At 36.2% G+C, this 14,289-nt stretch overlaps 1 protein-coding gene across 2 annotated transcripts; it reads left to right on the top strand.

Moving 5' to 3' along the window:
- The first annotated feature begins 243 nt into the window (after positions 1-243).
- On the top strand, positions 244-8,450 carry LOC111875509 (polyubiquitin-B). Of its 2 annotated transcripts, XM_023871816.1 has the most exons (5): positions 244-361; positions 1,070-1,202; positions 3,354-3,544; positions 7,101-7,328; positions 7,933-8,450. In XM_023871816.1, the coding sequence occupies exons 3-5, from the start codon at positions 3,355-3,357 to the stop codon at positions 8,202-8,204; spliced, it is 690 nt and encodes a 229-aa protein (XP_023727584.1). In that variant the 5' UTR covers positions 244-361; positions 1,070-1,202; position 3,354; the 3' UTR covers positions 8,205-8,450. The 2 variants fall into 2 exon arrangements, with proteins under 2 accessions (XP_023727584.1, XP_023727583.1); XM_023871815.1 differs by lacking the exon at positions 1,070-1,202.
- The last annotated feature ends 5,839 nt before the right edge of the window (positions 8,451-14,289 follow it).

Here is a 14,289-nt window from a genome sequence, read left to right as displayed (position 1 = left end):
ATAAATGCAACGTCATGCATGACATGCCCACATGCCGCCTCATACTGACTTGTAATCTCTAACCCAGTTGCTAATTGCAACGTGAATTGGAACAAAATCGTGTTAGTAGAAGTATATCTAATTTGTGGTATATATAGCCTTAAAATATTGTAAACTGTTCGAGTACATAAGTGTGTATAGTAAATATGATTCAAGTTTGTAGCTGCGTAGAAGACTGATCAATAATAGTTGAATGTCGGTTTCGAGGCTTCGTTCTGTAGGTAAAGCGAGGTAGAATCTGTTAGGGCTGTTAGGTTTGATCGGTCTGGTATTGGAATTGGTAGTGTGTGCGCTCAATTTTGTGATTCAAGGAGCTGAGCAGGTAAGTGTAATAGAACAGGGCTTCTAATAAATCTTGAATTACTTTAGTGCATGTATCGTCGCGAAGTTGAAACACGTACGTTTACATTAAGTAACGAACCTTTTTTTTTTTATTTAGTGGCAGCCATTTTGTGTTATAACGTCGAAAATCGTAATTGGGTACTAGCATTAGAATTCCGCAGTCTTTATTTAATAATAAACTTTGCTTACCGCCCTACGTGGAACGCTGTTCGTGTAAGTAGATATTTTCATGTAAGACGTTTTTAATGATATAGAGACGTGTACTTATTAAACAAACCCTTAAATACGGAATTAAAATTAAAGGATGTACGGAAGCATACTGATTTTATTAATTTACTTGGATTGTGCAAAGAATAATGTTTCCAAATGATGTTCTGAATAATAATAATTTTTTGATATATTCACGATGAATAAGTATGTAAAATAAAAACTCCCAAATTGTTTAAGGGGGAGTGTTGTGTTGGCAACTCTCAAATACCAAAATATAATGTTAGGGTTGGCAACATCGTAGCAAACAATTTAAGAACTAGGTTATTTCTTGTTACCTAAGTGATGTTTACTGTTATGTATAACTACAATTACATGTGTAACAACAGTATCTTTATATTGTTATGTGTTATTATGGTTATAAGTTTGTATGTATATAAGGCGTACTTCTGTATCAAATTTCTGAGTCTTAATAAAACAGGAGCAGAGTGAACACTGATTCTTACATATCATTCGATCTACGGGAAACTGAAAATAACACCGAAAGGAGTCTAATATTGGCCGAGATATAGTGGAAGCAGTAATTGGATACTGCAAGTGGTGATAATTGTAAGGTGTGTGAGATTTCTACCCACTATATTTGGTAGTTCTAATGGCGTATAAGTGTTTTTTTGCCATTTTTAATTTGTTGGTAGTCGTTGACTCAATTGTTTCTTTGCAATCAAGTCTTTTTATAATGAGTTCTATATCCGGTTCAGATCAGACAGTGGATCAATGGAAATGAACTATGTATGTATGTATTATGTTTTGACAGAATTCAGTGAAATTTGCTACTACTGCAGTATTAAGTTGAATATTGATTGTAATAGTAAAGTAACCGAAGAAGTAGGATAATCCTTACCTTGTCATCTAAACTGATGATAAATTGAAGAAGAAAAGCAATGAATGTATGGACCCCAAGCTAAGTTCAGCATGCATTGCCATGAGAGCAGTTACATCATACATGAAAATAGAACTTCAGAACCAATTATGGGTATTTTTATTCCATTGTTTCATATGGAATTTTCTCGTGGGGAAATTATGACAGCGGAGAAGTATTTAACATCAAAATAAAGGAATTAGAATAATCGTAAGTAAAAAAAAGTAAAGCTATCCCTGTAATAGGCCGTGAAGGCCCATAAGGTTGTGAGACGTGTAGGGTCCCACATTATCTAGACAATCGGCTCAGAGGTGGCGGTGAGGTTGTCAGCCTTACGCGCCGGTCGCACTTTACTCCCCAGGAAAATTATTTTAATTAATTCCTGGTACTCATTTCTGTTAGAGGCTGAGTAAACCCCAAGGCCTAGTGTGGATGGAAGGATTAGGTCAATTGAAAAAATCCAATGACTTCATCGGGACTTGAACCCGCGACCTTCCGATTAGAATAATGGTAGGGCTGGAAAAAATGTCTTCCAGGGAATTATTTGAAAAATTAAATTACAGTAGAACTTGGTTATAATGTCATCAAAGGGACCTAAAAATAGTGTCGTTATAAACGAATGTCGTCGTAACCGAAATAGGCACTTCCACAGTAGCCTTATGTTAGTCACGTAAAAATCTACCAAAAACCGAGTTAAAATGTTGCATTTTTTAGTGAAATACGTAAAGTACAGACTAACGTAACATTAACGTGGAATTAATATGGATTCTCCATATCGTTTGTACTGTAGAATTCACCAGACCAAATTTGTGGCATACATAAGCTTTTTTCCTTCCATTTTCTATTTCACGAATCACTTTAACTTTCACTTCAATGCTTAAAACTTTCCTTTTCATTGCCATGTTTTTGCTACTGCACTTCTCTGGGTTTAGGCAGGAACACTATAGGGTAAGTAGACAATGTGAGGTCCTGTTAGACGAGATTCTAGGAAAGGAATGCAGTTAACAACCTGCCGCGTCCTCTTGCACTATTCACGCAGTCCCACCCCATACCCTTGTTTTCACATAAAACCCACGCTCCTCTTGCAGCCCGCAGTTGTATTCTTCCAGGACAGTTACGTCAGCAAGTAGAGAAAGTGAGGGTGGGCAGGCACATCGAACTTTCCCACGATATCAGAGAAATTCAGGAATGAAAATGACGTTACATACGAGGTTGATGCATTTGTGCATGTCGTACTAAGCAAGGTATAAAAACAGTTGCTTTATGAGGAATTAGTTCGTACCATTGAATATTTGACGCAATAGACAAGGTGTCGCAGAAACCGATGTTGCTATAACCAGGTTTTACTGTACTTTCCTTTGCCACTGAATTGTTACAGTACTGTCACTTATTATGGAAAACATTGGGAAGCTTCTGACATGCAGGACATAAATGTTACCTCCATCACTGTACTTGGGGTGCCTGTAAGATGGCAGTTTGTAGATATATATGCTATGGCAAGGGATGTCATGTATTCTTTGTAACTAATAGTGGATTTATATTTGTATCGAGTGTATATGACATGCCCTGAATTCTTGTGTTGGTAATATGATCTGTTGCTGAGAACAATGGCTTTTGTATTTTGTAATTACAGAGTCACTGTTATATTTTTAGTTCTTTGAGGTACTGTAAACTTTCACCCTGTTAAAAATTCAGGAGATCAGAATAGAATACAGAAGAGCACTGGTCTAAACTTATTCTTATCTGCCACTTAAATGGAAGAGTTAAAGGTAGTTTCTATATACTTTCGTTTTGATGTCCTCCCCCCTTCTACAGACTGTTCAAACATTGCATTTTGTGTTCACAGGATGCAGATCTTTGTGAAGACTTTGACCGGAAAAACCATCACTCTTGAAGTGGAACCATCAGACACCATTGAAAATGTAAAAGCAAAAATTCAGGATAAGGAAGGAATTCCTCCTGATCAGCAGCGTTTGATTTTTGCAGGAAAGCAGTTGGAAGATGGTCGCACACTTTCTGACTACAATATACAAAAAGGTAAAAGAGTTGGCACAGTTTATTAAAGCAGATAAGGTTTTTAAGGTTACAGAGGGTTCTAGGAGACATTGCTTGACAAAAATTGATCACTCACATGGTTCAAAAATAATCTTGTTTCTTTGGAACTGTATTAATTCGCTCTTTGTCTGTACGTGTCCTGTTCTGGGCATCATTCACTTTCATTTGATGATTTTCATGAAATGTAAATGGGATTGTATCGGTGGAGACCATCCTGTCTTGGTACATGAAACAGGATGCACTATGAAGGTGGTGGTTTAACCCTTACACTGCTGCAGTCGACATATTGATCTCTGAAAACATGGTGTCCTTGCTGTCATCGACAAAACCGTTATTGTGACTAGGGTTTAAAATCTTGGGTTTCTTTACAGCAGTCTCATTCAAACTTGGCGGGTGCATAGAGTTGTCTATTGGGAACATAATGAAGCATCATTCATATCAATGGCTGCATTTTTCTCCCCTCTAGCTTAAGAAATGTAAAAGGTTACATCTGCACAGTGGGGCACGTGCTCCGTGGTCATGTGGCGCAGGCTAGTAAAAATGGCACGGCACTTTCTGTAATAGTTTTAAATAATGTTGTTGTATTTTAGTGTCCTGCAGCACTGATTCATATTCATAATGTGTAAAGTAAGTAAAGTAAAGCTATCCCTGTACTAGGCTGTGAAGGCCCATAGGGCTGTGAGACGTTAAGGGTCCCACACTATCTAGACAATCGGCTCAAAGATGGCACTAAGGTTGTCAGCCTTATGCACTGGCCATGCTTTAATTAATTTCTGGTACACATTTGNGTGGTAAGACTAGGATAGTGAATTATGTAGTTTTTTTTGGCCATCTTGGACAACCCTGATTTAATGGACTTTTCCCCTGTGAAAAATACTGAATAATTCAACATTTTTGCAACTTCTGATGCCTGTTCCCTTTCTGAGGTAAGATTAGTTAAATTTTCATACTTTGCACTTAACACACTGACTGGCGTGAAGGGTATTTAAATGCCACCCCTGTCCTGGCAGACCCTTTAAGCTTTAAGTCGCTAAAATGCATGTGTTTACTTTTTTTTAAATAACTCAAAAATTGTTTTTAAAAACAAAATTTTCAAGGAACTAATACAAAGACAATATTTTATGCAAAAAATGTCTTTTCATACCTTTTTAGTAGTTTTTCTTCGTGTGATAAACATTGAAACATGAAAGTTTGCAGAGAGCCACACCACCTTGTTTCTTTCTAATCTTATGCTTAGCGCGCATGCGACATTTTCTCATGGCACCATTTTTCTTGTTACTGGGAGGAACATGGACCATTTTGTGTATTTTCAGACCAGCCTCTAGACGATTTGCCAGGTCCTTCACTGGTGGTATTTTCAAGGTTGCGGGCGGAGGCGTGACTGCACCCTAGTCTGAAGCAGTAGATTCATCATCCACTTCATATGTTGACTTCTCCCTCTCCACACTGTTTGTTTGGTTCTGTCATTTTTTCTACACAGTCCAATATAAAATCTTTGAATTTGTATTTTCTCTTGTATTTTTCATTTGTTGTGTGCTTTTTGAATAGAATGAAACTATTCAACACTGCCATTTGCAACAAGAAAAACACCAGTTTCTTTGTCCACTTTACAGTTTTGCGGGAACAAGGACAATAATGCAGCATTTGATCGGCCCTATCAACCCCTCTCATATGTTTATTGTAGTCCTCAATTACCTTGGGTCTGCATATTTTTTCTCCTTTGCGATTCATTTTTGCACATTCCACGATTTTTGCTGTGTGAAGAATGGAGATAAGTTTGAAGTCTCTTTTATCTCCCCACACCTGTATGAGAATCTGCCCCTTCCTAGAAAAACAGATTTCCCTTTTTTCAAATTTTTACACCATCCTTTAGTTCTTTAGGAGCTCCTCAGTCCATTCTGAAGGTACCACGCACATCGGTATTTCTCTGTAATAAACTAATAACATCTCACACAATTCTACACTATTGTAATAGTTATCCTGGCAGAGATGATACCCTTTATCTAGAAGCTGTGGCCCCAACGGATCGACAACTAATTCGTTTATAGGTCTTGATTTTCCTCATTAAATTTCAAAATTCCAAATATATCCACTTGTCGATTAACAAACAAGATAAGCCTTTATGCTGTACTTATCAGGTTTATCAGGCATATGTCCTTTAAAGATAAGACGTCCTTTCCAAGCCATCATTCCTTCATCTGTTGCAATTTCCTTTTCAGGGATATGTGTGTTTCTAAATTTCCCCACTAATGAGTCTATAATTGGCCTAACTTTATACAGGCGATCTTCACAATCAGCTGGTTGTGCATTGTTGTCTGCAAAATGAAGAAATTTTGAGATATGTTGGAACCGCCACAAAGAAATCTTTTGTCCATACCATGGGGTGTGAAATAGGGGCCTGGTGGACAAATATTCTTCAATTTTGGCGTGTTTGTCGATTCCTATCATGAACACAATTCCTAAGTATGTCCACATTTCATCTGGTGTGACATATTTGTAATTGTATTCTCGAGAGAGAGGAGCTAACTCGTGTGTTGAAGTGCTGGTGAGCATAGCAATTGGTTTCAGTTGTGATGTGATTTACTAAGTCGTCATCCAGAAAAATTTTAATCTATGAAAAGGGGCGCATTTTATGTGTTATATCAATTTTGATCCCGCAGCTACTAGTAAATGGAACTATTGTTGGTACAATGTCTCCGTACGTCCATGAGATAGATGTGTCAGGCACCGCACTCATGGTGGCTAAATGTCATGATTACTGTCTTGTGGATCACTCTCTATCACTGTATTATTGTCACTATCAACTTCATCTAATTCAGGAATCATTATTTCATCGCCACTTTCATCATCAGCACAAATCTTGTTCACAACACTTTCCAGCTGGTCTGTAGGAACACTCCGACGCTTGCTGCGAAAAACTATTGTGAAACTCAATGAATGTGAAATATTTTCTGACCTTTTCCTTCTCGGAGGGTTCTGACAGTAATTTAGACCCCCACAAAGTCAACAAGGGTCTATGTTTAGCATTGTTACGGCTGCTTTAGTATAAATAAATTTGTGAAGTTAGATTGCGGTGCTTGAATGAAATCCTTTCAACCATGGTAAATGACAGTTCTAAGATGAAATAAGATCACATTTGCTAACCACAGAAAAGCGTCCTGCCCCTCCGGAAGTACTGAGGTACATCACAGTGGAAGTGTGGTGTGTCTCCGTGTCAGCATTTAAACCGCATGTATTTCAGACAATATAAATGCCTGACATCGCACTAAATTGTCCTGTTTTGGATAAGAATTTTCACTTCCGGCTGCTTGATGTGCTTGGTTTTTCACTTTCTTTTATACCTTTTGCAGTATTTCAGCCAGATTTTTTGACGGATCTTGTTGTGATTGGTACGCTGAAGTTGAATGTCGTGACGTTCATGTAAATAATCCTGGTTTTCTATTTATACAGTTTTTTCTTGTAACAAGTTATAGCATTAATGCCTGTAGAATGGCAGTCTTGGATGTTGTAATATCAGAGTGAGAATTCTGTTTTACAGAGTCCACCTTGCACTTGGTGCTGCGTCTGCGCGGTGGCATGCAGATATTTGTTAAGACCCTGACCGGAAAGACGATCACTCTGGAGGTAGAGCCTTCAGATACCATTGAGAACGTGAAGGCAAAGATCCAGGACAAGGAAGGTATCCCTCCTGACCAACAGCGACTTATCTTTGCCGGCAAGCAGCTGGAGGATGGACGCACACTTTCAGATTACAACATACAGAAGGGTAAGTGTGGATGCCAAACCCTGCAGAAGTTCTTTAGATTTGAATAAAATATGAGTGCGATGGATTGTTAGAGCAAGTGACCTATGTTAGCATTGTTACTACTGCTTTAGTATAAATAAATTTGTGAAGTTAGATTGCGGTGCTTGAATGAAATCCTTTCAACCATGGTAAATGACAGTTCTAAGATGAAATAAGATCACATTTGATAACAACAGGAAAGCATCATGCCCCTCTGGAAGTACTGAGGTACATCACAGTGGAAGTGTTGTGTGTCTCCGTGTCAGCATTTAAACCACATGCATTTCAGACAATATAAATGCCTGACATCGCACTAAATTGTCCTGTTTTGGATAAGAATTTTCACTTCCGGCTGCTTGATGTGCTTGGTTTTTCACTTTCTTTTATACCTTTTGCAGTATTTCAGCCAGATTTTTTGACGGATCTTGTTGTGATTGGTACGCTGAAGTTGAATGTCGTGACGTTCATGTAAATAATCCTGGTTTTCTATTTATACAGTTTTTTCTTGTAACAAGTTATAGCATTAATGCCTGTAGAATGGCAGTCTTGGATGTTGTAATATCAGAGTGAGAATTCTGTTTTACAGAGTCCACCTTGCACTTGGTGCTGCGTCTGCGCGGTGGCATGCAGATATTTGTTAAGACCCTGACCGGAAAGACGATCACTCTGGAGGTAGAGCCTTCAGATACCATTGAGAACGTGAAGGCAAAGATCCAGGACAAGGAAGGTATCCCTCCTGACCAACAGCGACTTATCTTTGCCGGCAAGCAGCTGGAGGATGGACGCACACTTTCAGATTACAACATCCAAAAAGAATCAACCCTGCATTTGGTCCTTCGCCTCCGAGGCGGGTTCTGAACATTCCACTTCATATTTTATAGCACTAGCTTACATTTTTAGTGTGTAGGCATTTAGTTGAATTTTCTTACTCTTCAGTTACATTTTAGTTACCCTTAATGACAGTAAATTGTCAGAGATAATTGATTAAATAGAATGAATAGCACTGTATAAACTTATGTTCTTAAAATTTGTGCTTCAGTACTGTTATAAATGTGTAAAACTTCAAATGTACTCTTTCTGCTGTAATAAAACTTGTAAAAATTAGTAGTACTGTTCTTAATAAATCAGAACAATCATACTTTGTGGTTTTTATTTCGTTAGTATTTCTTGTAGTTTCACTAATAAATTGAAATAATTTTTCTTGAAGATAGCACAAGAAGGAAGCAGCATTTAAATGAAGTATATACTGAGATTAAGTATTTTGGAAAATTACATTATTTACCTGGCATTCATAGTACCTTGTCTTGCCTTTTGTTGTCTCCAAATGTGAAAATTTTAAAACAAGAATTTTCATAAGATTCCTGCTAAGTCATAATTATTTCTTACCGGTGCCATTTGTATACCTAACGTTGTGTGCTTTTCTTCTTTGGGTTAATTTAAGTATATTTAGAAGAAAACTTTAAAGTATAAGCATATTTAAATAAACGGAAAGTAACTAATTGCATTTGGAGCATGTGAATATTTGTATACCATTCTTATTATTATTGTAGTACGACAGATACAGACCTCTTATTTTAATAATGTTAATATATCTCAGTGTGTAGATTTGTGTTATCACAAAAAATGCCATAAAAGGCTTATTGATTCACTGATTTTCTTTTATCTTTGAATACATGTTTCTCATACTTGATTAAACTACTGTTTCATGGGTTCAGTTCTTTAGTCATAAATGTTACTCTTTTGGAATCAGCGTTAGAAGAAATACTGATTACACCTGTACTACACAGGCTGGGATAGCTCAGTCAGTATGTGAAGAACTACAGGCTGAACTGCTGAGGTTTGCTTCTCAGCAGAGTCAAGAGATTTTTGTCTATCCTGCAGTGTCTGGACTGGCTCTGGGGCCCACCCACCCTCCTGTCCAGTGGGTGCTAGGGCTCCTTCCCTGGGGGTAAAGCTAACAGTTGACATCCATCTAGTGCTAAGGTCAAGAGTGGTAAATTTATACCTCCACTCCCATCTTTGTGGTGTGTTAATTAAGCACAGGGTTAACTTTCTTTTCTTTTCCTTTTTTTCCTTTTTTTTTTTTATGTGTGACTTTGGGTAGTAAAGGTTGCCCTCAAGAACATATCGCATAAAGGTAACTGAGTTTGTGCTCCTGGTTTTGAACAACACCCTGCACTATACAGTGAAACCTGAAGTTTTCCAGGGCATCAAGCAGTTTGAATTTATCTTAATAGTATGCATCATGTGTCATAAACAAGGTACACAAAACGTATACAAAAGTATGTAGTCTACACAATATTCTGTATTTAAAACAAAGTAGACACTATGTATCAACATTTGTTTTTATTGATGCAACATGTTTCGACCCATATACTGGGTCATTATCAAGTGTAAAATGATACCAGACTCAGCTGTTGAATTGCATCTAATTCTCCAACAAGGATCCTTACTGTGTGTTGCTTTCTCTTATGTCATAGCAGTAGACAAGTAGTGTAGACCAAACCGATACAACATAGTGACATCAACACAGAGCAGCCCATACACATATTAAAAAAAAATGTAATATACATCACTCCAAATAAACAACCTGTTGGGTGACGTGTATAAACTATTATAATTAGTCTATTTACGAAGTATTATTTAAAAGTTTGTGTTAAAGCTCTAGAACCTATATAAATGTTTTAACAAAGTCATGCACATCATAGTATGATGTGTATACAGTGGCCGTCTTGTAGTGCACTCAGTTTCACCTGTTACTTCACGACATAGTTTGGCAACATAGTGCCATCATCAGGTGCCCTAATTATGCTAAGCTATTGCATTGCTTGCCATTATATGCCTTTATAAAATTATTTAAAAAGTGCGTATTCGTCAACTATAACAAATTTACCCACACTAAAACTTGTTAAGATTATTATGTGTCTTAATTAAAACTTGCATGTGGTTCTCCCACTGTGGGGGTCGTTTTTCTTATATTCTGTGTAAACCGTGTCTTGTGATGTGTAGACACGGTTTACACAGAATATAAGAAAAATGACTCCCATAGTGGACGAACCACACGCAAGTTTTAATTAAGAGACAAAAGATGAATAATCTTAACAAGTTTTAGTGTGGGTAAATTTATTATAGTTACGAATACGCACTTTAAATAATTTTATAAAGGCATATAATGGCAAGCAATGCAATAGCTTAGCATAATTAGGGCACCTGATGATGGCACTATGTTGCCGAAACATGTCGTGAAGTAAGAGGTGAAATTGAGTGCACTACAAGATGGCCACTGTATACATATCATGGATGAAAATCAGTGCAACAGGATGCTAAAATACATTACACATCATAGTAATCGTTACAGAATAATATTTTATGTCTGACATTGTAATAGTAATTTCTATAGGTGCTGACAGAGACCAGTGACATTGTAATAGTAGTTTCTGTACGTATATATGTACAGTATCCTTCTGAAGATGGTCGCAATGACTGAAACACGTAAAGGATGAAAGATTAAAAAAAATCAACATTTGTCAGTCACACTGGAAGGCATTAATAATCCTTTATACTATTGCTAGTGTGACAGACCAGGATGAACAAAGTCAAATTTACTGTCACTAGATTTCACTGAAATCATTCATTACATGGGTATGCTTTTAGTTCTGGCCTGATCTCTGAATGAATGAATGAATAAGGCTACAGTTGTGTTGAATAGTGTATTTAGTCATTATCATGAGGTGTGAATATGGTCTGAACAGCTGGTACTTTTGCATGACTTGCATACCTCAAGTGCAGTTCTGCTAGGAAGCGGTGGAGAAATTTAACCATAAATATTCAGGGTTGCAGTTGCTAGCACATGCCTCTGAATTTAACTGTGTTCATATCTTGTATGTATCATGTATAAGAATGACATTAGTTCTTGTACTAAACTTTTTTATGAAATTAGTCTTCTGAATATGAATTTGGGGAGGGGCGAGTAATTGTTAAAAGAGATTTAGAAAAAATGGAACTTAATATTGTGGCATATAGACCTGTTGCTAAGCACTGACTCTGTAAACAATGACTGTTTCTGGGCAGTGGCTCGGTAAACACATTCCTGTGGAAACGAATATGCACACAATAGTGTTAATATTGGAAACGAAGTGTTCCAACGTTTCTGTCCTGAAATGTTATAAGCAGGGGACAAAGTCAGTTGTGAAGCGGTTTTGTTTATGGAGGTTTCAAAGAATAGAGTTAGTTGCAAGAATGCTCAGTTGAAAGTCTGGCTCTGAAAAGAACACTTTATGTGTGATATTTGGAGTGTAATTCAATGAGACTATTATAGTTCCTGTTTTAAAATCTGCTGCCAGGAAATGGCTAGTGGAGACTAATGGATTGAAGACACTGGTCTGTGTGTGTCAGTGATCTGTAAATTGTAGTTGTGCATGTATTAAGTGTTCATTCAGTAAGTTGGGTCACCAATGCAAACCCTGTCTATAGTCACATACTATGTGACAATGTAAAGATTCCCAGATAATTTGTTGTTGACTTACACTTTTAACTTATTACATGTGATAATGTTATTAAATTTGGTCAGGACAAGAATTTTTCAAGTCCAAATATTATTTAAGGGCTATAAAATAATTCCTAATGTATTTTTACTGGGAAGGTTTGCATAATGCACACATGGTACTGGAAATGTTTATTAGTTCTCATTATTTGTAGTAATGTGAATATTACATTAGACTGTATTAACACTTGTAATCTATTTTTATATAGTTACTGATAAGAAATGCCAGTAAAATTGGAACTTTGCCGGAAAATATGTTTGAGAAACTGGCAACAAATAGCTCTGCTCCCACTTTGTCAAGTGATGAGCAAGATGGCGATTTGTCAAGGCAGAACAAGAAAAGGAGAAGCGATCAATAACACGTAAGTTTGTTGCATGTTACTTTCATATATGTAGATATTGATTTGCGTACAGTAGTAGCTGTATATATGAGACAAACTCCGTCTTAAGTGCAACAATTTAATTGTAGTTCTTTCTTCTTCCCTTCCTCCACGCTACATGTTTCGGCCCTAAATGGCCATCATCAGGTGTGTATTCTTACGTAGCTGCTACACTGCCCGTAGTTTAAAATTTAAAATCACCAGTCTTTCCAATTGTATGTATGTATAAAATCTTTGTTAACCTACACGCGTCAATTTGATTTCTAAATTGGCATTTTTTAAAACTTCAGTTCAAATTAATATGTCTATAAATTTTCTGTTCTTTTTCTTCTTCCAAATTTTTAAAAATTAACATTTTCTCGGGGTACACGCCCTATGTCTATAGTGCTGCAGCGGCCACTTCTTGTTTTATCGCTGTTCAGGTATTGTTCTGTGTAGGCTCTCTCTGTGTGTGTCGCTGCTTATCTTTAATACATATTCACACGTATGTAGCAGCTACATAAGAATACACACCTGATGATGGCCATTTAGGGCCGAAACATGTAGTGTGGAGGAAGGGAAGAAGAAAGAACTACAATTAAATTGTTGCACTTAAGATGGAGTTTGTCTCATATATATTGTGTGAGTGTAACAGGATGCTTAAATATAATATAGTAGTAGCTGTGTTAACAGAAACTTAAAAATATTACAAGGAGCATTAAAGAAATGTATTACACATTTGGTTTATTCATTGTTGCCCAGTAGATGAGGCTATGTAACAACACCTCTGATATTGATCACATTTATGGGTGATGATACAGTGTGGGAGTGGATTGGGCTGATGCTGTGTAAGAGATCTTAGCTTTTTCAGTGTATATTTAACATTCCTTAGATCCACAGTACACGTAAGATATAGGACATGTCAAAATAGTACATAATATACAGAATAAATAAAGTAACTGAATAGAATAAAATGAAATAAAATATGTTGAATCAGATAATTGATTCCAGTAAATGCATAATATAATACTATTAGAATTGACTATGAAATAACAATAGAGACATTTGAATCAAGAACTAGTCAAATATCTGACTACAAGCAAATCAGAACATATTACACACAAAATGCCTAAGTATGACAATATAAAGTTGGATACTATCTTTTGACTAGTCGTTAACTTGTGCAGGTTTTATATTGAAAATATTCTTCTGGGGAATAAAAATAATGTATATGGAGAAAATGTTTAAACAGGTTTTAAATTTCCTAGGATTATGAGATACATCTTTGATGTGGGGAGAAGAGTATTGTAGACCTAATGCCCATACAGTACACTCTTTTGGTATACAGTAAAGTTTGATATAGGCTGATAGAAATTATTGGAGTGTCTTGTACTTATATTGTGATTTTCTGAATTTAAAATAAAAAGATTTTTATTAACCACGAAAGCATGAGTGAAAGAATATACTGTGATGCAAGAGGTAAAATCTCCAACTTTCTAACCAAATTCTTACATGAAAACCTACTATTGCAGCCAATCATGATTCTAATTATCTCTCTCTCTTTTTTTTTTTTCTTGGCATTTTAAATATTTCTTAACTGTGGTGCGAGTTCCCCCCAAATATATAAACCATAGCTCATAATTGTATTAAAATAGGAATAGTAAATAGTGTTCAAGGTATTGAGAGTGATGTATGATTTTATACTAATTATATAGCATGCTGAGCTCAGGTTTGGGATAATACATTCAACATAACTCGTAGTTTATTGAATCATTTGTATATGCCAAGGAACTTTATATTAGACAAGGTTGTTATTGGATAATTATCACAAACAATTTTTATATCGGTTGTGAATTTGTTTTTAGTTTTAAATTGAGTACGATGGGTTTTATTAACATTTATTGAAAGTAAATTTGTTCTGAACCATTTATATACACAATTAAAGGCGTTAACCATATTATTTTGAAAAACCTTTAACTGATATAGTTGTATCAGCAAATAATATAGGTATAGTATTATTTACAATTTTAGACAAATCAAT

This window comes from Cryptotermes secundus, unplaced genomic scaffold (assembly GCF_002891405.2).
Source record: "Cryptotermes secundus unplaced genomic scaffold, Csec_1.0 scaffold457, whole genome shotgun sequence".
Taxonomy (NCBI): Eukaryota; Metazoa; Arthropoda; class Insecta; order Blattodea; family Kalotermitidae; genus Cryptotermes; species Cryptotermes secundus.
This window is presented reverse-complemented; position numbering and strand designations above follow the sequence as displayed.

Excerpts from the sequence above, each read along its gene's own strand:
- LOC111875509 (XM_023871815.1), top strand. The coding sequence starts at position 3,355 with ATGCAGATCTTTGTGAAGACTTTGACCGGAAAAACCATCACTCTTGAA. Across the intron at positions 3,545-7,100 it reads TGACTACAATATACAAAAAG|AGTCCACCTTGCACTTGGTG; the intron begins GTAAAAGAGTTG and ends TCTGTTTTACAG. Across the intron at positions 7,329-7,932 it reads AGATTACAACATACAGAAGG|AGTCCACCTTGCACTTGGTG; the intron begins GTAAGTGTGGAT and ends TCTGTTTTACAG.